General features: G+C 41.3%; 1 protein-coding gene across 19 annotated transcripts in view; it reads left to right on the forward strand.

Annotated features, from left to right (window-relative positions):
• FOXP1 (forkhead box P1) overlaps positions 1-23,621 on the forward strand; it is a 553,244-nt gene that overhangs the window by 365,354 nt on the left and 164,269 nt on the right. For 17 of the 19 annotated variants that reach the window (XR_014154059.1, XM_081852731.1, XM_081852742.1 and 14 more), the window contains one exon: positions 17,224-17,364. Coding sequence is in view for 16 of the 19 variants with exons in the window: in XM_081852731.1 (XP_081708857.1) it covers positions 17,224-17,364 (141 nt within the window). In the remaining 3 variants the exon portion in view is untranslated. Of the gene's footprint in view, positions 1-5,290; positions 5,442-5,692; positions 5,776-17,223; positions 17,365-23,621 lie in introns of those variants that run through there. The other 2 variants (XM_081852736.1, XM_081852737.1) reach the window with 2 other exon arrangements.

Genomic DNA, 23,621 nt, shown 5'->3' on the forward strand with positions numbered 1-23,621 from the left:
CTGATACTGCTGTTTTATCTAAAAATATTTCAGGCCATCGTTTCCTCATTTTTTTGTAGAGTTGCTAAACTCCTATTATACGATCTATTCCACCTTTGTTTTCCTTGCTAGAAGTAACCCCTTCCTCCATTTTCTTCAGTGTCTCTGTTCTTCCTGACCTTTCTGGTTTTTCAAGCAAGAACCCACAATCCCTATAAATGTCTCCCTTTCCTTTTTGTTAAGTGCGACAAATTTGTAACATATAGCAGAGCTCCCAGCAAGTTTCAAGCCATGTAAGGCTTGTTTTAGGATTTTGAAAAAAAAATTCAAAGCTATTAAGTCTTTGTATATTGCTGAACTAGAGTGTTTACTTTCAAGACTACACCTCTTGGTAAACACCTTTTTGTGCTTTGACCTCTGGCAGAAGTTGAACTACCTTCCTCCACCCCACCCCCATTTTGTTTTCTGTCATACAGATTGTGAAATGACCTGTTCAAATACATTTTAGTGCCCTGCTGCTTCTTGGAAAGTGGTTTTATTTTCCTGCAGCCCAGATTCTGCTGTCCTCTAGGCCAAACTAGACATCATGGAAGCAAACCTGTGTGTCAAAATCGCATACCCTCCAACATTTGTCAGATGAAAATGGAGATATTAGATTCTACATCAGGAAGCTTCTCCCATGTTTGATCTCCTGCACACATACATGTCATATACACATGTACATCTGTCACCTTGAGCCATCCTCACAGGATTGTTGTAAAGAAAAAATGTGTGAGGGAAGGGATTGTGTACAACACCTTCAAGAGATAAATGGAATGAAGTAACATTTTAGCTGTAAGCTTCCTTGAGTCCCTGAATGGGATAACTGTGCCCCTAAAGGACCAGGTGCAGAGCCTGGGAGTCATTTTTGACTCAGAGCTGTCCATCTGTCCATGGAGACACAGGTCAATTCTGTGTCTAGGGCAGCTGTATACCAGCTCCATCAGGTATGCAGGATGAGATCCTACCTGCCTGTGGACTGTCTCACCAGAGTGGTACATGCTCTAGTTGTCTCCTGCTTGGACTACTGCAATGTGCTCTTTGTGGGGCTACCTTTGAAGGTGACTCAGAAAAGACAACTAATCCAGAATGCGGCAGCTAGACTGGTGACTGGGAGTGGCCGCCGAGACCACATAACACTGGTCCTAAAGGATCTTCTCTGGCTCCCAGTATGTTTCTGAGCACAGTTCAAGGTGTTGGTGCTAAACTTTAAAGCTCTAAATTGCCTCAGCCCATTATACCTGAAGCAGCATCTCCATCCTGATAATTTAGCCTGGACACTGAAGTCCTCCTCTGAGGGTCTTCTGGTGGTTCCCTCACTGCAAGAAGTGAACTTACAGGGAACCAGGCAGAGGGCCTTCTCGGTAGTGGCACCCTCTCTGTGCAACACCTTACCTTCAGATGTCAAGGAGATAAAGAACTACATAACTTTTAGAAGACATCTGAAGGCAGCCCTGTATCGGGAAGTTTTTAATGTTTGATATTTTACTATGTTTTATACATGCTGTAAGCTGTCCAGAGTGGCTGGGAAAATCCAGCCAGATGGGCAGGGTATAAATAATAAAATTATTATTATTATTATTATTATTATTATTACTCCACAGAGGAGGGTTCATATGTTCATTGTTTTCCACAGATGTTTCCATATGTGCTGTGTGCTATATATATATGCCTGCCAGTCTGTCCATCCATCCAGGTTTGGCTATCCCTTGGCCCACCAGATGTTGCTGGACTTCAGCTACCATTATCCCTCACTACTGTGTGGATCTTATGGGACTGGAATCCAACAACATATGGAGGCTGTCACGTTGGCTACCCCATGTTCTAGACAATCTGGAAAGGCCAGTCCTGTAAAATATTCAGTTCACAATTAATGTGACATCACTTTGAATCTCACTGAGCCCTGACATGTTAGACGTCTTTTGTGTTTTGCAGAGATAAAGTTTCACATCAGGTGCATCTTAACCTGGGCTGCATCCAGACAGGCAGATAACCTTGGCATTTAGCATGTTCCCTTTTTAATAAATGGAAATGGCCTTTTGTTTACTAGAGGGAGGGGGGCTACATTTAAGAGGTCACCTATTAGCTGCATTTTTGCTAGCTGTCTGAAACCCAGCTCTACTGTCTATTAAACTCAACCCTCTGTGTAAACATTCTTGTGTTGTTCCTGGTCTCTACAGTGGCCAGGGGAGATCAGGTTTCACCTGCCTGCACATCTTCAAGCAATTAGAGCTATTAGCTTGAAGCTGTTTCACATTCAAGGTCCATGGTGACATTCAAGTCCACAAGATGGCTGAGGGTAAAAATAAAAGTAATAACAAACCTCCTTGGGAATACACTTTTGTACTCTTTGGTGTACACTTCTTAATAAATGCAACTGGAGGTACAGGCAAAATTATTATTGCCAAGAACAGTATCTAACCTCAGTCACACGCTAGAGAAAATAAGGATAGTCACCTTGCATTGTGATCATGATAATTATTTATTTCTCTGGAATGGTGTAAGATTAGCCTTGTTATGGACTGCATTCTCAGCATGCAGACTTTGTAGTTTGCCTCTTGATTTACCAGAAAATTTTTGCTCAGTGTTTACATTGCGCAGCTAGCTGCTTCAGGTAAAGGCTTCGCTTCCAATGACATTCAGCCCCCAGGTTTAGTGAGTTCCAGCGGCAAGTCTTGAAAGCTGTTGTTTTTAAAAAAGGTTGAAGCAGATTAGTGGTGACCTTAAAAGATTAAACTAGTACAGTTTAAAGATAAATAATCAGCCTTTAGCTCATTAGATAGCTACATAAGCATGACAGAAGGTGACTTTCTTATAACAGTTTTAGAATCCAGGATGCATTTTTCTTTTTAATATTTACATTTGGGGCGCGAGCTGCTCAAAAAGGTGGGTTTTGCTCTGTCTTTTGGTTCATATAGCTTTCCACCCCAGAAAGCACATTGTAACTGATTGCAACACTTTAAATTGTTTCAGTGCATCTTCAAATCCACTGTTTTTCTGTTGGTTTATTATGCAGAAGAGGCTAATTTTAAAAGCTATGCCTGCTGCAAAAGAAGATCTTCCTTTGCTGTCCCGGAGGGTGTTCTTAATCAGAAATAACCACAGGCTAAATTATAATGTGGAATTCTGCTGCCCTTTAACCTAACACTGCCTGCTCATTCGGTGTTTGTTAACAAACATCTCTAAGTACAAAATTGTTTGAGAATTACTTTTTCATTATATTCAGCAACTTCAATTAAAGTAAGAGGCTTATACAGAAGGGGGAGGAATTAAAAATGTATGGATTTTCCTCAAGAAAGTTTTAGTGATCATTTCCACATAAGCATTTTCTCCTCTGGTATTTAACTGTCTCGGGGATAGTCCAATTTAAGTAATATCCAATAACAAAGTAGAGTCTTTTTAACAATGTAGAGAGAGAACCCAGCAGCTAATCAGATTGCCAACCAATTTTGAAGAAGTGGCGCTCTTAAGGGCCTGGAAACATAAATGGGTGGCATTTCCAAGCGATTTCACAATTAATGAGTACTACAGTCTCATTATGGCTACCGTATAAGGGGTGCAATCCAGAGATATTTAACGGTGTCTTAAGTCCCACTAGAATCAGTGGGCACTAAAGCGTGCTTAACTGTGTATCGGATCTCAGCCTAAGTTTCTACAGATAAACTAATCCATAACACCTACAGCAGGAAAGAGAAGCAACACACATGCTGTGCATTTAAAGAAGAAGAAAATTAATAATAATAAAAAAATGTTTGGCCTACATAATTGAGAAGCCTAATTAAAAGATTAACTGGTGTGCTAAAGGTGAGAACTGCTGCGTTAGTAAAGGCTTTTTACAAGAAACCCTCAATTTCCTCCACTTTGCATGCCAGGAGCAGAAAGCTTGTAGTGCTTAGAGAGAAGGTGAGGCCTCTTTAAAGCAGATCTTTCCCATTCTCTCTCTCTCTCTCTCTCTCTCTCTCCTCCCACCACCACTTTGCCTAGTCTTTCTGTTTCTATGATCTGCCTTTTGAACGGTTTTTGTGGCTGATCAGTTCCACCTAATATGTCTCTTGATTTCTGCTATTGTAATACTCAGACGACATGCTGTTCTCTTCATTTTTATAAGCTTTAGATGCTCCTGCCTGTCATACTCTGGCGGTTTATCTTCAGCGTCTGGATTTGCTTTCAGACTTGCATGTCTATCAAGCTGCTGTTGCTTTGAATGTGAGATCAAAAGAAGATGAATTCCAGTGTAAAAAGGGGGGGGGGGAATCCCCTTGTATGAAGAAAAGATTGCGTCCTGTGTAAACATCCCATTGACAGCTCCCAATGAGTTATTTTAGCTGAGCATTAGCACCCAGAATGACAGACAGTCCGAGAGTTTGTGCTAAATAACAAATATCAGTGGTTGTAGCACATTGACACAACAGCAATACATTTTCTTTAAAAAGGAGGGGGGGTTGTTCCTGTTCTTTCCCTCCCTGTCTTTTTTTGCCTTTAGAAAAATGAGTTGCTGAACATGGTTGTTCTGCTGTTCATCTCTTTGCCAACTGCCTTCAAAATACGAAACCCAGTATACTTTCATTGACAGTATCTCTGCCCCCCCCCCCTTACGTCAAAAGGCATGACTTTTGATAATTAAGGCTGAGGGTGGGGGAAGAGGGCTGGTGGTGTTGAAGGGAAGGGAGTTTACTTAGTCATCTGGACTTAAATAGGTACTTTGTTTTAGTGACTGAAAGGAAACCAAGAAAGAGAATGCATCTGCTGGAACATATTGAATGCACACTCCTGAGATCTTAGATTCAAAAGTCTAATTTATTTTAAATGGGCGGGGGGGGGGGGGCGTGTTATGAAGGAATTTGAATAATTGCTGTGAAGTCTGGCCAACCTTAACAGACATTTATTGACATAAGCGCGTGGGTACCACAAAGAGTGTGAAAAACAAGCTTTCCAAAACTATGTACAAATAAAGAATTTGCCTAGCTGCATAGCTAAGATGCATTTGCTGCTGTTTCGTTGAGTTTTACACACACACACACACACACACACATATGTATATGTATATATGATTTCTGCACGTCAGCCAGCTGCTTTAATAGGGTAGAATTAATATAATTTTTTTGGAGTGTTAAACACAACTTTGAAATTACCTGCAAGCTCCAGCTGATCTATCAGCTTTGCAGATGGGGGGGGGAGGAATTGCTTAAATTCTTGTGGTTTCTTTGTCATTTCATAAAAGCAGACGTTGCTACTGTGGAGGCAAGCCTCCCGTTGTTGCCTACAAAGGGCAGTGCTCCAGTGTGTTTTCCCTTCAGTGTGTGCTTCAGCTGCACAGCACTTCCTGTTTATTCAAACATCTTTTTACCATTCTTCAACCCCCTGCTTCAGAGAAACAGCCAGAATACATCTTCAGCAAGGAGACGGCAAACTAGAGACAGACAGTAAGAGTGCTCTGTTAAACTCTCCATATTCTCTGTTTAAATGCTGGGGGGGGGGGGGTGTACAACATATAGCTATGGTGAACTTTTAACTTGCTATCTCGCTTGCAGAAGCATTCTTTTGCTCCAGGAAAATTTAATTGCTGAGGCTTTAGAGCAAAATAAGATGATTCACGTTGTTTACTGCCTTGTTGGGCAGGAAAACAAGACGAAATGGGAGCTGCCTTCTGCTAACTCACCCCCCCTCCTTTGGGGTGCTCTGTTTTTCAAATGTATTTCTCAAGAAGTCCTGTGTTGACTGTTGTTTGAGGAGGGACGGCTTTCACTTAGAGCGTGTGTAAGTTTGTGATGTGTTTTGTCTGTGTGTTGTCCTGTTACTGGCTTAAGTTTAGAAGGAATGGCAGCAAGGAAAGGGAGGGGCAGGAGGGAGTTTGAGGAGGGTCTGAATCTTTAGAAATGCCGTTCCCTTGTGGTTGTCTTTCCGTTTGTTAATATTTGAACAAATCAAACGTTAAAGAAAAATCAGGCTGCTGAGATGAGCATGGGTGTTATCTCTGTGGTATGACTGCTGTCTAGACTTCTAGTGCTACAGGAAGATTTGAGGGAAGAAAAAGAGAGCAGACTGGTGTTTAAAAATAGGTGTTAACTTTAACGCCGGAGATTTTTCTTCAGATTTTCAGGGTCTGTAATATTTATGACACCTGGCTCAATCCAGAGGTAATGCTGCTTAATATCTGTAGCTAGTGCTGTAACACATGTTCCGTGCCTCTCCTTTTTGTTCACGTGGCTTAATAAATTGTGTAGGTTTGGGAAGGGGGGGGGTGTTTGTTTGGAATTTGTACTGTGTCCAGGAAAGTTCACCAACACAGATATCTAACTTTTTGTCCAATCATTTGAAGCAGTCGTTGTCATATCCACGAAGCACAAGAGGGCATGAAGAATGCATAGTCTGAATAAGCATCCTCAGAGAGGCTCTTGGGGGAAAAAACAAAAACCTCTATGAGGTCTGTTCCATGTTGAGACTTTTAAGAACAGAAACATATATTTTGACCAACTGCATGTGCCACAAATGTTTTAAGAATATGCATGCTTGTGGAAAAACTTTTTTTTTTTTTTTTTTTTTTGCAATATTCCAAAGTATGCAGTGGGGAAAACAACAATATTTTGCAGCTGCCTCGGGGACAATTTGTTTAACAGCAAGATTAACTGCATAGGGAAGATGGAAAGAGTGACTAAAGTTATTTACTCAGATGTCAGTGTAGGTGCAGGCCAGCAAAACCCACTGTGGGAAAAGTGGTCGGCTGCCTTTCTTGGTATCTCAGTCTATTGGATGACCATCAGATTTCCCAGCTCACTGGTTTTGTTTTTTCTGGATGGCCGGCTTGATTATTTATCAGAAGGGAAAGGGAGTAGCTCAAGCAAACAAACATGTGGCCAAACTCTTGTTTTCTTTGTGGCTTAATAAAAGATACATGGAAAATAATAAGAGCATTGTTTTTCTCCCATTTTTAATAAGGGGAAATTGTGTATCATTTTAAAGGGGGGGGGGAGAGAGGAGGAAGCTGAAAGTGAGTCAACAGTTTTGTGTGTTCTGTGCCTTCAACTTTCTGAAAACTCAAACAGTTCCCAGCCGAAAATTAATCTGTTGCTTTGTATATCCTATCAGTGGAGTGCCAGTCGCATGGGACTTAGATTGGATTTATCATAATTATGCTTGCTTCTCCACCTCCATGGAAAATGTCGTTTGCTTTTCCTTTTAACACATCAGCTAGGTGCTTGCCTAAATGAGAAGTACTTGCAATCTTGTGGAGGGATGGATGCTGACTTTGGAGCAAAATATTGACAGCGCAGTTATTCTATCACCCCTATTGGCTGCTAAGTGTTTGCAGTGAGCGTGTGGAGTTTGCGCCCATGTTAAATCTATTATAGGCGCCCCTTTCTTTTTTAACACTGTTCTTGTGAATCTCATTGTGTACAGTGCACTGTTCCTTAATGATAGCTCAGGAGAATGTTAAGTAGTTTTTTTTTCTGTGAGGGAAAAAAACCCTGTGAACTAAATTACTTTCAAGAAAGAAAACATTATATATATATAACCAAGTCCTGTTGTATATTTTGGTTGATTTCACTGAATTACAAAGAACTGACAGGCACATGAAAGGAATTTCACATTGGGTGGGCAGGTACAAATTTAATAGATGGACTTGCTTTCAAAATCTCTCCTGGTCTCCTGGAATTGCCCGTCAGTTTCAATGGATGTATTAGATCACCTTGTCTATAATATTAAGTGACTGGCTGCTGTACTTTTGTTCCGTTATCTAGGTTAAAGGTCATGCTCTCTTCCGGGGATCTGGATTGGGTTCACACAAAAAAACAAAATAAAACATGGAGCAGGACAAGGAAAGGGAAAGTTCTGCTGTTTCAGTGTTTTGCATGCTTGGGACAATTTAGGAAGCTCAAAAGGTGCTCTAAGCCAGTCTATTAATCCATTTATAGCTATGCACAAATGCTTCAAGAGGTTTTAATAGCACATGGTACTTTCCTTCCCATCCATCTACCAGCCTCTGGCAGTTTAAGATTTCAGGCAGTGTAGACCAGTTCATACATGTAAACCAGCTTTTCTTTTTAACCATTTAGTGCTGTAAAAGCCACCTACATGAATGCAGAAATGACAGTGAATGTACACATTCAGATTGTTGTTTAGTCGTTTAGTCGTGTCTGACTCTTTGTGACCCCATGGACCATAGCACATTCAGGTTAAATACTAGCAAAATCTCGTGTGTGTGTGTGTGTGTGTGTGTGTGTGTGTGTCCCTAACCTTTCTTTGTATGGTTGCTGCTTTATATTCCTAATATATCTGTGGTCTTTTTTGCAGTTTCTCTTATTTCTATAATACTGTTTCTGAGATGAGGGGACAAGAGCTGCATAGCTATACTCAAGGTGTATATGCACCTGTATGAGTATATTATCAGCTTAGCAGTCTTTATGCCCAGTGTGTTAATATCTCACCAATAAAAATATGCATGAGGAACTTATTTCTTGCATGGGAACAGTATGACTTCTCATTTGATTTATATTCTGCCCTTCCTCCTGAAGGAGCCCAGGGTGGCATGTTTAAAACATTTCAAAACAAACAAATAAAAAGTAAGTTCTTCTCAACCAGTGATCCCTAAGTTGCCAGGAACAGTGTTTTTCAGCTGTCATATGCCTGGGTAAGTAGACATGAGGTGGGACTTGTAGACCAGAAGTCTCTAAGCAAACGTTGGAGGATCTGCGCTGAGATGGGAGAAAAGAGCTGGTTGTTTCAGGGAAGCCTCGTCATTCTGAAAGCACTTGCGTTGGCTTTCATGAGGAACCTTCTCTAGTGTTTCAAGGAGCATCGTTACATATTTAGTGTAGGCTCTAGTGTGCCTAGTCTCCATGTGTCACCCAACGTCTTCCCTGTCATTGTGTCACGGTACTATTTTCTCAGTGGCATATCAGGAACATATAAAGAGCACAGCCAGAGAAGACCGAATGTCCATAGAGCATCTAAAGCTATCTAGGAGCCATCGCTATCTGTTGTGGTAGTATATTTCTGCTCTGAATCTAATGCTTATTAGTTTCATCAGATGATCCCAAGCTCTAATTTTGGATGGGGAAACACTCCTCTGTCCACTTTTTATAAACCTCTGTCATATCTTCCTCCCCACCTCTCCCCTTAGTCCCATCCACAGCCCAACTTCTCTCCAGAAGCTTTCTTCTTCTACTGCTTTATGACAGTTGCTAAATGGAGCTAACAGAATAGGAAAGAGTTACCCTCACACTAGTTGCACCCTATTCCCATCACACTTCCATGCTTTTATTATAGAGCACTGATTATGAAGAACATAGGAAGCTACCTTCTACTGAGTCAGACTTTTGGTCCATCTAGTTCAATGTTGTCTACTCTGACTAACAGTAGCTCTTTAGGTGTTCCAGAGAGGAACCTTTCTCAGCCCTACCCGAAGCCACCAGGAATAGAACCTTCTGTGTGGAAGGAAGTGTTCTACCATTGAGCTACAGTCCTTCTCTTTTTGTGTGTTTGATGGGAATACATATTAGCTAAAGAGAATACATATAATAAGGTAGGAAAGCTGAGATCCTGTGTATAGGAAGGTCATTTATTACATTACAGATTTTAGTATACTGTAATCGCGGCACATGTGCTTACTTAAATTTGCTGTTTTGTGTGCTTAATACTTTATGAACGTGCCATCCTGTTTGCTGCCTTGAAAGTTATTAGAAGTTACTGTATGTATCTTGAAGGGGGTTGTATAATGCTAGCTCATAACGTGTACAGTTAATAACATAGCTACTGTGTGACTGGGCTATAGCATGTCCACCCAAATGCATAAGGTGGTAGCAAAAAACTTGACACAAACTTGACATGAGCCAACAGTGTGACGCGGCAGCTAAAAAAGCCAATGCAATTCTGGGCTGCATCAATAGGAGTATTGCATCTAGATCAAGGGAAGTAATAGTGCCACTGTATTCTGCTCTGGTCAGACCTCACCTGGAGTACTGTGTCCAGTTCTGGGCACCACAGTTCAAGAAGGACACTGACAAATTGGAACGTGTCCAGAGGAGGGCAACCAAAATGGTCAAAGGCCTGGAAACGATGCCTTATGAAGAACGGCTAAGGGAGCTGGGCATGTTTAGCCTGGAGAAGAGGAGGTTAAGGGGTGATATGATAGCCATGTTCAAATATATAAAAGGATGTCACATAGAGGAGGGAGAAAGGTTGTTTTCTGCTGCTCCAGAGAAGCGGACACGGAGCAATGGTTCCAAACTACAAGAAAGAAGATTCCACCTAAACATTAGGAAGAACTTCCTGACAGTAAGAGCTGTTCGACAGTGGAATTTGCTGCCAAGGAGTGTGGTGGAGTCTCCTTCTTTGGAGGTCTTTAAGCAGAGGCTTGACAACCATATGTCAGGAGTGCTCTGATGGTGTTTCCTGCTTGGCAGGGGGTTGGACTTGTGGTCTCTTCCAACTCTATGATTCTATGATTCAAAGACAGGAGTTCATGTTCTTTCTAACCTGGGATTAATTTCATGCTAAACATTAAGATAAAGATTTAAGAGCTCTGCTGGATCAAGCTGTCTAATCCAGCATCCATACGGTGGCCAACCAGATACTTATGGGAAGCCCACAAGCAGGATCCGAAGTGTTTCCCAACAACTGGTATTCAGAAACATACATCCTGGTGGTGGAGGCAGAATATAGTAATGTTGCTTTCGTGTCCGACTCTTCGTGACCCCATGGACCAGAGCACGCCAGGCACTCCTGTCTTCTACTGCCTCCCGCGGTTTGGTCAAACTCATGTTAGTAGCTTCGAGAACACTGTCCAACCATCTCGTCCTCAGTCGTCCCCTTCTCCTTGCGCCCTCAATCTCTCCCAACATCAGGGACTTTTCCAGGGAGTCCAGTGACCACTAATATCCTTACCCTCATTGCAGTTGCAAAATCAGTCCTCTTTCAGCGTCATCCTAGTTGGTAGCCATCACTACATCTTGTGGGAGAAAATTATGTTATTTAACTCTGTAGTTATGTGAAGAAATTCCATTCTGCCTGAGCTGAATCTTCCAGTGTTCAACTTAATGTCCTTTAGCTCTAGTGTTATGAGGGATACTGCCAGTACTACAGGGGAGCAAGCTCTTATCTGACAGAAAGCCTGGTTTTTAATAGTTAGTATATAGTTGTTATATTAAATTGCTTTGAGGTTGTATTGTAACCAAGATGTACATAATTTTTGTTAAATACTCTTAGAATAAACTGCCTTTTAACACTTTAATCTTGAATTTATCCAAGCATTGGATTTGAACCTTGGTTGCTATAAATGTCTTTACACACACACACACACACACACACACACACACACCACTCAGTTCAAGCTAAATGTAGTTTTGGCATCTTAAGACACATTGATAAAAGACCTTCAGTACCATAACATTTTTACAACTTGCCATGGTTTATGGTTGGCATTATGGTTGGCTTTTAAAATCCACGTGGCAGGCAGAAATCCATCAGGTTAAGCATTTTCTAGTGCGGAAATACAATTATGTGAAAAGCTTCATCAGTTAACATTCTGCCTGCCAGACATCATTATATATATATATAACCAGTTTCCCATCCCTGCTTGCCAAAGCAAAGAGATCCAAACAGGAGTAAGAAGTCATGACCTGTTCACAGTCTTCCCCACTATGGTATAAAGTATTATATTTCTATTTAAATCACAATACACCCCCCCCAAAGAATGGCACCTATACATATAAATAAAACACCTGCAAATGTTGTGCCCAATACCCCTGCAGTGTGCTGGGCCCAGAAAATCCTACTGGCATCCCTGTAGCATACCAACTGCTGTGTCTACATACTAACAAAGATATAGGGCTTGCTTAGTTCTGTGCTTCTCTCTCAAGCAGCATTTGTCAGACTGGATTAGACTACAAGTGCCAGTATTATAAGGGCTGGTATCCATCGACGTTGAATGGAGATCAGCAAGCTAATTTCACAAAGGCACTCCAAATAGTCTTGAAATGGCTTAGAGGAGGTGAGAAAGAAAGAAAGGCAAGCACTTCTCCTACTATGCTAGCCATCTTGCTTTCTTTTCAGTGATCCTCTCTTTTCTTCTCTGGCTCCAGAGGAGTGATGACTGTTGATTAGCCTTTAGAATTGCAGGGCAAGCAGGTTTGATCTCAGGTTAGGAGTGAAGGGGGAAAGGCTCAGATGAAATTAGAGGACTAGTGAGGGCTACTCTGAACCACTGAAGAGACTGCATGGTTTGACAGTAAGGACTTTATTGTGCTGATTGTTACTAGTAGGACTTTCTCCCCAACGTTTTCTATAACTCGAAATTCAATATGAGGGAAAGGTTAATGTGTTTCCCCCCCTCTCTGTTCCACTAAGTTGCTGCTAACTTCAATTGCTCTTTCTGCCTGCTTTCAGAGGGTCCCCTGGGGCTTAATTTGGACCTATGTTCACTGACTCTTGATCCTAGCTAGATCTTATGAATTAATAACTGAGTGTGGCCTTGAAGCATGTGCAAAGTACCTTTCTGTTGCCAAAATGTAGCTGCAACTAGCCCACAACTAGAGTGGCCATGAGGTCTTCCAAGCACGTTAAAGGCAAGTTTAACCCCAGCAACTCACATTTTAGAAATGAAGCAAAACTGGACCCGCTCCCCACTTCTTTAATATTTCTTGGATTTTCATTTTCCTTTAGCTCAAGTTTCTTTGTGTGATTCTTTCCTAATTTGGGCTATGCATTATATCTTGAAGCTGTTTCCTTCTCATTTGCTTACAAACACCTTTTCCTAATGCAGAAAAAGATCTCTTGTGGTAACCTTCTCGGAGGCATATACTCACAGGGATCCTGACAGATACTCATGAGAGAAGACCCCATGAATACAAGAAAGATGGCCTTAAGGGTTCTCCGCCTCAGAGTCTCAACTTCACAGTCACTCTCAGTTGAGAAATGAGGCATTTCTTGCAAGGCTAACTCTTCTGGGGACATTAAAAAAACCAAACTGGTTTTGACCAACATGTGGGGTTCTTTTGCCATAATAATAATAATAATAATAATAATAATAATAATTTATTATTTGTACCCCGCCCATCTGGCTGGGTTTCCCCAGCCACTCTGGGCGGCTTCCAACAGAGATAAAAAATACACTAAAATGTCACATATTAAAAACTTCCCTGAACAGGGCTGCCTTCAGATGTCTTCTGAATGTCAGGTAGTTGTCCATCGCCTTGACATCCGATGAGAGGGCATTCCACAGGGCGGGCGCCACCACCGAGAAGGCCCTCTGCCTGGTTCCCTGCAACTTGGCCTCTCGCAGTGAGGGAACCGCCAGAAGGCCCTCGGAGCTGGACCTCAGTGTCCGGGCAGAACGATGGGGGAGGAGACGCTCCTTCAGATATACTGGACCGAGGCCATTTAGGGCTTTAAAGGTCAGCACCAACACTTTGAATTGTGCTCGGAAACGTACTGGGAGCCAATGTAGGTCTTTCAAGACCGGTGTTATATGGTCTCGGCGGCTGCTCCCAGTCACCAGTCTAGCTGCTGCATTCTGTATTAGTTGTAGTTTCCGGGTCACCTTCAAAGGTAGCCCCACGTAGAGCGCATTGCAGTAGTCCAAGCGGGAGATAACCAGAGCATGTACCACTCTGGCGAGACAGTCCGCAGGCAGATAGGGTCTCAGCCTACGTACCAGATGGAGCTGGTAAACAGCTGCCCTGGATACAGATTTGACCTGTGCCTCCATGGACAGCTGTGAGTCCAAAATGACTCCCAGGCTGCGCACCTGGTCCTTCAGGGGCACAGTTACCCCATTCAGGACCAGGGAATCCTCCACACCTGCCCGCCTCCTGTCCCCCAAAAACAGTACTTCTGTCTTGTCAGGATTCAACCTCAATCTGTTAGCCGCCATCCATCCTCCAACCAGAACAGATAGAAAGTAATATCACATTTTGGGGAAATCAATAAAGCTCTAAGTTTCTTAGTGGCACTTACTCCTGGGTAAGTACAGTTAAGAGTGCAGCCCCAGTTGATTAAGGTACCAAATGGAGCCAGCTTCACATTGATAACTGTATTGCTCAAAAGTCTTTCTCCTTTAGTAAACTATCATCTAGGAGACTCAAAGCTTCCCTTTCTGCCATATGGAGGAGAGCATGACTAGCAAGGATAGTGTTCTATACCTCCCAAATGTGAACCAGAAATATCTATCTTCAGTTCAGTTTAGCATTCCAACATGTAAATGTACCAGCTGTATATTATTAGACTTCCATCCATTGAAGTCTTACCGCTAAATCACTTATATTTCCAGGTATCAGAACTGAAATGTTGCTTGTATGTCAGCTGAATGTTCTTCCCATGTTGGAAAACTTCCATATTTAGATTTCCAAGGGGTCCCTCCAGATGGGGCCTCAAGAGTAGAAATGGATGTGTAGTATTCTGGGCCTCTGCTAAGTACCATCAGCTGCAACTGTGACTTGCTTTATAAGATTCCTCTACCTTGTCACCATATCTTTCTAGCTTTCTGAGGGTTCATGCTTCCTGACTTGTAGAACTAAAGATGCCCTTCAATTAATTCAAGAATGCAGTGAAATCTGCGTTTGCTAAACATTTCGGTGAACATATGCAGAAGGAAGTGTGGATGCCTCACTCTCCTCCTTCCGTGTAGGCATCTTGCACAGGGACTATTTCTTTCTTGTTTTACATTAATGAAGTCTTCACTGTTCCCACTGTTAACACCTACGCATGTACTGAACGTCTCCAAGGAGACAAGGAAACCCTTGAGTCCAGCAATGGTGAATCCTCCAATGAGGCAGCAAGCAAGAGGCAACTCCTTGAGGCATCTAAGCTTCCAGCTGTCCTCCTGCAGACATTAATTTCCTTCTGGCTCCTACAGGCAGGCTTTCTTCTTTGCATCTGAAATGTTGGTGAGTGCTTCAGGCTTCTGAGAGTGAGCTGGGTAGGGAAACACTTCTTGCATCTCTTTGTGATCTTTTCCCCAGCCTCCTGTTTATGTCACCTGGCTTCCTCTGCAACAATTCCAAATGTATTTCCAATTCTAGCACTGCCACCACCGACTTTCCCTCTTTGAGATATATATAGATATAGATATAGATATAGATATAGATATAGATATAGATATAGATATAGATATAGATATAGATATAGATATAGATATATTAATTACCAGTCATTACTGATCTTTCATAAATCCAGCCGTTGCTGCTGTTTATGTGCTTTGCTAACTTCTCCTTAGGTATTAGGAAACAGGCCCTGAGTTGCCATGTATTCAGGATGCTGCTTCCTGCTGAGCCCACACTGCCAGGTGTGGTCAACCTGTCTGAAGGGTGGAGTCTGTTTTCATCACTGTGTGGACTTGCAGGGGATTTGCATCTTCTCTATTAGTTTCTGAAAGGGCTGCTTTGTTTTGGCAGGAAGCAATTATTTTTCACAGGCTGCACAATTAACTTTTATGGCATGGATAGTTGCAAAATGTGGAGATGAGCAAATGCTTAGATATTTCAAAATGAGGAAAAGACTATCAATATATATGAGCCAGAATACCTTCAAAAAGACATTAAGAGATGTCATACCTCTGATATTTAAATGCTAAGGACAGACATCGGGATATGGCTGTCTCCATATCGAACCATGTTTATGAATTTCCCAGGTATGTTTTTCTGAACATTGCTGGAAGCAGAATAATACACTCACCAAATCCACTTTCGGTTTGAACTAGGAAGGACCCTACTTGTCATCTTAGCATCTAATGTTTCTACAGCAGTCTGGGGCAGGCCCTTACCTCTGAAAAGGCAGTTTTCAGCACTCTGCTTAAATATGTGATGCATAAGAGGTAATACAAAATAAGACCAATCACTCTATAAATATCATGGGCATAAGCCACGGAGAAAAGCTGAGAATTTATTATCCACCTTCATTGTAAAGCATTGAAGAGGGTTTGATCTTTCAGGGCATGGAAGATCCTGTGCTCAGATTTCCTTGTTCAGAATGTTTATCTTACCTCATAATGAAGAGAGGGAAGATGGGAGAACGTGAGTCAGTCTGCTCTTGATGCCTCCCTCAGTAGAATCCCACGAGGGAAAGGAATGTACAAAGAAGGAAATAACACAACCCCTCTTCTGCATTATGTGTTTTCACTAGGGAACAGTAGAAAACAAACCAACCCTATTTCACAATCTATCTGTTTCTCTAGGGCAGCCTTTCTCAACCTGTGGGTCCCCAGATGTTGTTGAACTACAACTCCCATCACCCCTAGCTAGCAAGGCCAGAGCTCAGGGATGATGGGAGTTGTAGTCCAACAACATCTGGGGGCCCACAGGTTGAGAACCGCTGCTCTAGGGTGTGACTGGCTAATTTGTGGCCCTCTAGATGTTGTTGGACTCCCCATAATCCCTTTCCATAGTGGTTGGGGCTTATCGAAGTTGGAGTCCTAACAACAACAACAGGTCTGGCTTACCAACAGCAGTAAGCCAACCCTGCACTAGAGGAATGTGTACTTATGTGCTTTGAGAAAGCTTTGAGAGGAGGCTGAGACCACTACCAACTCAATAGAATGTAAAATAGCCAGGGCTGTTCTAAGTAACTACCATTTTCATATTTCTACACCTGCTACAGAAACAATGATTTCTTACATCAGATTGCAATATGCCAGGCATGTCCAAAGTCCGTTTCGGGGGCCTAATCTGTTCCGCCGGTTGGTTTAATCTGGCCCCTGTGGCAGTTTATTTCCTGGGGTAAAATCCTAAAAATACCTCAACAACTTCAATATTAAGAAAAGGTTAACAACTTTGGTTGGCCCTTTGGTCGGCCCTCACGGTCCTTCATTTCATCAAATCTGGCCCTCTTTGAAAAAAAGTTTGGACATCTACACATTCTGATAAACTGACACTCTTAATGTGAAAGTTGCAGTCCACCTCCCCACCCCCCACCCCCCACCCCAGGATAGGGTCAGAGTGTTGAATTATAGACATATTATTGAAAACAGTTTATTAGCACAAGCCATCAACTAGAGTCAGTTCATTTTTGTGCTGAATGAGGCACTACCAGAACCATATGAACATTTGGGCTTTGGTTTTCTAGGGTTTGTTAGTGTGGATATTATTATGACATTGCTGTAGTCCAATGGCAATCAAATTCTCGTGGTTTCTTTGGTGAGTATGCCATGTATACATAAGATAAACCAATAATTTATGCTTGGTGAAACTTATTTCTATCATTATTTTCCTTCAGGCTCTTCAGGTAGCAAGGCAGCTTTTGTTACAGCAGCAGCAGCAACAGCAACAACAGCAGCAGCAGCAGCAGCAACAACAACAACAACAAATTAGTGGGCTGAAGTCTCCCAAGAGGAATGAGAAACAGCCATCCCTTCAGGTAAGACATTATAACAACAACGACAACATCAATTCCTTGATGTGTTTTAAGAGGATCAATTGGCATGGAAACTTGTAGTAGCAGATTTTAAAAAAATATTCTGTTGATGTCACCATTGTCTCAGTCATGCTTAGTGGTGTGGTAGTCATGGTGTAAATGTATCAATAGTAAGTGCTCTTGAGACTTTATTTTACCAGTTAAACTGTTAAACAAAGGTCTTGAAAGGATATGTGGGGAAGGGCTGTAGATCAGTGGCAGAAAGTCCCAAGTTCAGTTCTCAATTTCCTATGTTGGAGGTCCCCATTGAAGAAGAGCGATTTCTGGAATGGGAAGTATCCACCAATCTACCTTGGATCTTTGATACTCTAAAAAAAATGAACAGTCACTGTGCTCTTATGTAAAAGATTTCTAGAAGAATTATGGTAATAATCCTTTGAAATAAGGTCCATGTGCTAACTCTAATTCAAAGTTAGTGAAGCAAATCTTGTTTTGTTGATAAGTTTTGGTGAATAGACCTTTGTGTTTGGAAGTTTCTCAGAACCGTTTGTTTACCATATTAAGAAGCATGTATGTGCTATTGGAACCTCAATATATGCTGAGTAATATTTGCAAGGAAATCTGTCCATTCTTTTACTCTGTGTTGCTGCATATCAAGTAGTTTTTCATCATGTTGTATCAAGAAAATAGAGGTGTGTCAACTACTGATTTGGCATACAGTTTGGAGGAATGGTAATTAAATCGTAAAAGTATTAGGGATTTGCTAAGATCAGCTTAGTTTATTCACATACCAGTGATGGTTTATTGTTTATATTGACATTTGCCACTTGTCTTTCTAAGGGAAGCACATCCAGTTAAGATACAGATTCCAGTAGTTTCGTTTAACTATATCCAGGACTTCATCCATTTCAAGAAGTATCTGTAGATAATCTTGGTGATATTTTTTTCTAAAGGAAAAAATGGAATCCTTGGCTTCATTCCTAAATTATATGAATGGGAGGAAGGCCACAGAAGGAAGTTTACCTTCCCCTTCACTCCCCGGTAGCTATCTGTGCCCCTGAGGAGTCAGGGAGACATCCTGAACATCGTAGCATATGAAGCACAGGGAACTGCTGCAGAGAATCTTCCAAAATCAGGTCCAGATTTGCCTGTGTGAGGCGAACCAGCCTCCCCACCCATCCCATGGCACATTATTTAGGATCCCATCCCACACTGATCACCTGGATAGGCTTGTGGGGAGTAGGACAGGCAGCTGCAGGAGGGATGGGGGAACAGTAAACATTCTTTCTGCCTGATTATTTTAAGATCCAAACCAAGGTTCAGAATCCCCCCCCCCCACAGTAAGGTATCTTGTATAATTACTTGAAATCATGTTTTCCTCCAAAGTTATTTTTAAGGAACAATACTTAAAACATATCAAGTGTATGTTGTTAACCTGGTTTTATGCATGGAGACACTAAGCTTGGCATATTAAGCTGATGGATCATGATTACAGGACAGCTGGGATGTAGAGGCATGGTCAGAACTCCGAGGTCACACGGTTACGTTCAACTCCATGGCTGAACCCCAACTCTCTGTTTATCATTAATTGATATTCTTTCAGGAGGAGTGGGTGTTCTGTCTCTGAGCAAATGCATATTTAAAAGCATTGTTGTGAAAGAACAGAACGCTGAATCCATGCTGTTTTGTTAGAACTTCAAAAATATTTTGAAGTTATTTTGGTCAATCTATTGCTGATCCATTTGCCTTTTAATAGACTCTTCTACTGGGGACATTTTTAATGAGATATTGTGCTAGCGAGGCCCAGTGTCAGGTACTAGAAGAAGTGCTTTGTTGTGCAGATGTCTTAAGAATTGCTCCAGAGGATGAAATATGACTGTGTTGACCTTTCAGCTGTGAGCTTATTTGTCAGGATTCAAATAAGTTGAAAGGATCAAACCAAACAGTTTCCGTAGTCAGACTGGGAATTGTGTTTCAGAGGTCAACAGTGAGGGCCACGTTGCAGATTCCATAACATAGCCAATTGTTGGTACATATTAAAGTACTGGAGCTGCTTCTGCAGCCAGAGACACAATTAAAATTCTAATTTATTAATGTATACAGAGAGCTGGTCCAACCTGTCACTCACTGATTCAAATGACTGCCCATTCTTTTTCCACCCTTGCTCTTTGAGCTTTTGCATCCTTAAACCTACTCTTGAATATAACAGACACTGTGATCCCAATGGCACAATAAAGATAAGTATTTTGAAAGTGTCTGAGCATGGAAGAGAAATTGTTAAGGAAACATTTACAAATATACATGGACCCTTTCTCATGCTACTTGACAATATGAAATATTGAATATCCTTGTGTTTTGTATCATCTCTATCAACAGTCAACTGTCTAAATTTGTCATGATTTCATTTATTCTTGGGATAAATTCTTCTGGCACTTAACAAATGAACAAAGTTCTTTGTCCTTTTTTCGACAGTGTTAACTAGATTTTTAAAACAGTGATTAATAATTTTGCAGGCAGTATTTTTCAAAAATTAATTTGGACACATTATTTGCTATGTTAGGTACCTATTGCTGGGTGCTTTAAGATTTGCTTTAAGATTTATATTAGGGACTTAACCAAAATTTACATATGAAAGCCTGTGTTCCCTAGCTTTGGTGCATTAAAAAAAAACATGAAAATAAGAAATACATGGACAAACAAACACAAAATATTTATCTCATAGGATTGTAGAGTTGGAGGGAACCCCCCGCCCCGGGTCATCTAGTCCAAACTCTGCAGTGCACTTTTGCTTCTGTTTGCTTGAAACATGTGAGTGGGGTAGAATGTTAATTTGGAATGTTTTGCTGTGCAATTTGGTTAGGCCGGCTTCCCCCTAAACTTGTGAACTGATAATCAAGGAAATGGGCCAGTTTGATAGACTCGCTGGCTGTTGTATATACACATGCAAGGATATTGTTAAGTGAAGATTCAGTCTCATACTGTTTAATTTGTGGTTGAGAGGTGAACTGAACAGGTAAAAACTAAGGGAGAAAATCTGTTAATTTCTTCCATTCCTAGCGACTCACCACTGAAGGATTCTGCGCTTTGCATACAATAGTGCTAGTCTATCTGTGGCCATTGATTTTGACACAAGGATACAATCCAGTTGACTGTCATCCTGTAGAATTTCTTTTGTTACCTGTTGACCTTGACAGCTATTATTGGAGACATGTTCTAGCACATTTCATATGTTTTGTATATAAGCATTTTGTCTGAGATGTGGGATTCTGCTAGGTTTTTTTAAAAAATAAACCTCCCAATACAAATCCTCTGACTCACATTTTTAAGCATAGATAGTATACAACTCTGTCTTTTATTTGGCAAAGGTCTCTGCTTTTGCAGCCTAATAATACAAACAAAAGAAATTCAGAAAGTTTCAATGATCTGATTTTAAGAGCTAGAAATTAGAAGACCATAAAAATATCAAAACCACAAAAACAAAATGGGTAGAGAATCGAGATTAAACCTCTCTGTGAAAATATTTGCCACTGGTGTACTTCTATTTCATAATGTAAAATAAAATAAAATAACTATTTTGCTGGTCTGAGTTAGCCCTGGATATTTATATCTTCGCCTGGCCAGGATGTGTATGCTTAGGAATAGATCTTTCCTTGATTACAATATGTACTTTTAACCATTGACTTTTGAGACTACCTCCTTCCCCCCCCCTCCCCCCGATCTTTGGGTGTTTTAGTTGTTGGCATGAATTTATAAATTGGAAGAAAATCAAGAGACACACTTTTGCTTTAAGAAAATAAAACTGTATGTGTATTTTGGCAGCATTAAAATTTGCCTTAAAATGTTACATTGTGTGCTCAAAAGAAAGTTGGACATTGGGGCCAAAAATACTTTTCAAAAGGTCTAAAGCAGCATCTCGAGGTATCTTGCTTTGTACAATTTGGTAATATTAACACGCCGTTTGTTATTCAGTGTTAAATGAATTGAGAGAGAAGTAACAGAAAAAAGGGACATAAACAGTTTAGAAAAGGCGGGTCTTGGGTTGTCTGCCCAACTTGGCTCAACTGGCAGAACTTAAACAGGTGTAAGTCCAAAAGAAGGGTGTGTGATGGGATAGGGGTAGGACACCAGTTCCAAACCTCTTTCAGATCACTTATGAGTTCTGCTGGCATTCCAGCAGAACATATGCTGGCAAAAAGGGTGATGTTAGCCAAACTCTATTTTCAAGTCTTGTTTTCCCTCAGCCGGTCTTGCACAGGCTCAATGGAGTTTGGAACAGAGGTAGCTTACATCAGCTTAACTTAAACTGGTGTAAGTTCCTGCACTTAGGATTTCAGGATTATTATTATTATTATTTTAATCAATCAGCTACATCCTTTTGAGCCATATGAACTCCAGACTTGTGCTTCTGTCACTATAGTGGAATCATGTGACCAACAAGAGGTGGGCATAGCAATCCATCGGTGTGGCCACACAGTCCAGATTTGCTCTGAATCAGGGTCACCAGCACACAGATCACTTACTGATTTGGACTTCAAAGAACAAACACATATTTTATCCCCCTCTTTCTGTTGAAAAGTAAAACCTGCTTATAAACAATAAACATCAAAGCAAATACAATAGCAACATACTTTTTTTAAAAAAAACAGCAGAGAAACTTACACAAACATCCCCAAACAGTAGAGAGAGAGAGACAAACAAAACACTACTACAGAAGTTAATCAAAATAGAAGTGTCTTAATGTATCATCAGAAGGCCAGGCAGATATCCTAGGGAACGGAATTCCAGAGCATGAGAAAAATGGCTGTAAAATTCCTGCCCACATAGGGTCAAACTACCATGTTAATGCTTAATGTACAGATTCTTTTTTCAGTCCTTATTGTTCTAGGGTGGTCATTTCCTAACTTTGTGCTGTTAGTAAATAATTAACTAAAGGCTTCTGTGATCTCCAAGAGATCCACACACAAGAGAGGTTGCTACTGTGTCTCTGTGTGAGTCATGTTCCTAGCATATCTCTTAACAAACAAATGCTGGGCGGGGGGAGGGATGGACATTTTGCCACCTAATCGCATTGGACCAGATCACATCAGAAGCAACAGTTCATCAGCACTATTCACCCTTAGAGGAGGCTGCCTGTTGATTTCCTGCATGAGTCACTGTTCTGGGCTTGCTTCCAACTCCAAAACGTTTGCCCAGATCAGTGACTCACAGAGATACATGACTTACAGAGATGTACTCACATCTGAGCGTGGGTATTACTTCGTCTTGCATACTATATGGCTGTCAGGCCCTGGGGTCCAGCATAAAACTGGTCTAGCATCATTATATTTTTGGCAAGCTACAAAAAAACCCTGCTTTTCTCCAAACTATGAGAGGTCCAGATCCCTTCAGATGACCTAGTTCCAACATAAATCTGATCAAGTTATTGTTGCAATAAATTGCTGTGCAGTTAAAAAAAAAAAAATTGGTTGCCTGCCGACTTCCTGTGACATTCCCACTCCTCTTTTAACAGGTGTTTTTCATGCAGGTAAAATGTTTATTTTATCATCATTCCAAAGTGACTTATTTCCTGGCAGATTGTGTTTATAGAGGTTAGAATCATAAAATAGAATCATAGAGTTGGAAGAGACCACAAGGGCCATCGAGTCCAACCCCCTGCCAAGCAGGAAACACCATCAGAGCACTCCTGACATATGGTTGTCAAGCCTCTGCTTAAAGACCTCCAAAGAAGGAGACTCCACCACACTCCTTGGCAGCAAATTCCACTGTCAAACAGTTCTTCCTAATGTTTAGGTGGAATCTTATTTCTTGTAGTTTGGATCCATTGCTCTGTGTCCGCTTCTCTGGAGCAGCAGAAAACAACCTTTCTCCCTCCTCTATGTGACATCCTTTTATATATTTGAACATGGCTATCATATCACCCCTTAACCTCCTCTTCTCCAGGCTAAACATGCCCAGCTCCCTTAGCCGTTCCTCATAAGGCATCGTTTCCAGGCCTTTGACCATTTTGGTTGCCCTCCTCTGGACACGTTCCAATTTGTCAGTGTCCTTCTTGAACTGTGGTGCCCAGAACCGGACACAGTACTCCAGGTGAGGTCTGACCAGAGCAGAATACAGTGGCACTATTACTTCCCTTGATCTAGATGCTATACTCCTATTGATGCAGCCCAGAATTGCATTGGCTTTTTTAGCTGCCGTGTCACACTGTTGGCTCATGTCAAGTTTGTGGTCAACCAAGACTCCTAGATCCTTTTCACATGTAC

Source organism: Podarcis erhardii (assembly GCF_964252035.2).
Source record: "Podarcis erhardii genome assembly, chromosome: 2".
Taxonomy (NCBI): Eukaryota; Metazoa; Chordata; class Lepidosauria; order Squamata; family Lacertidae; genus Podarcis; species Podarcis erhardii.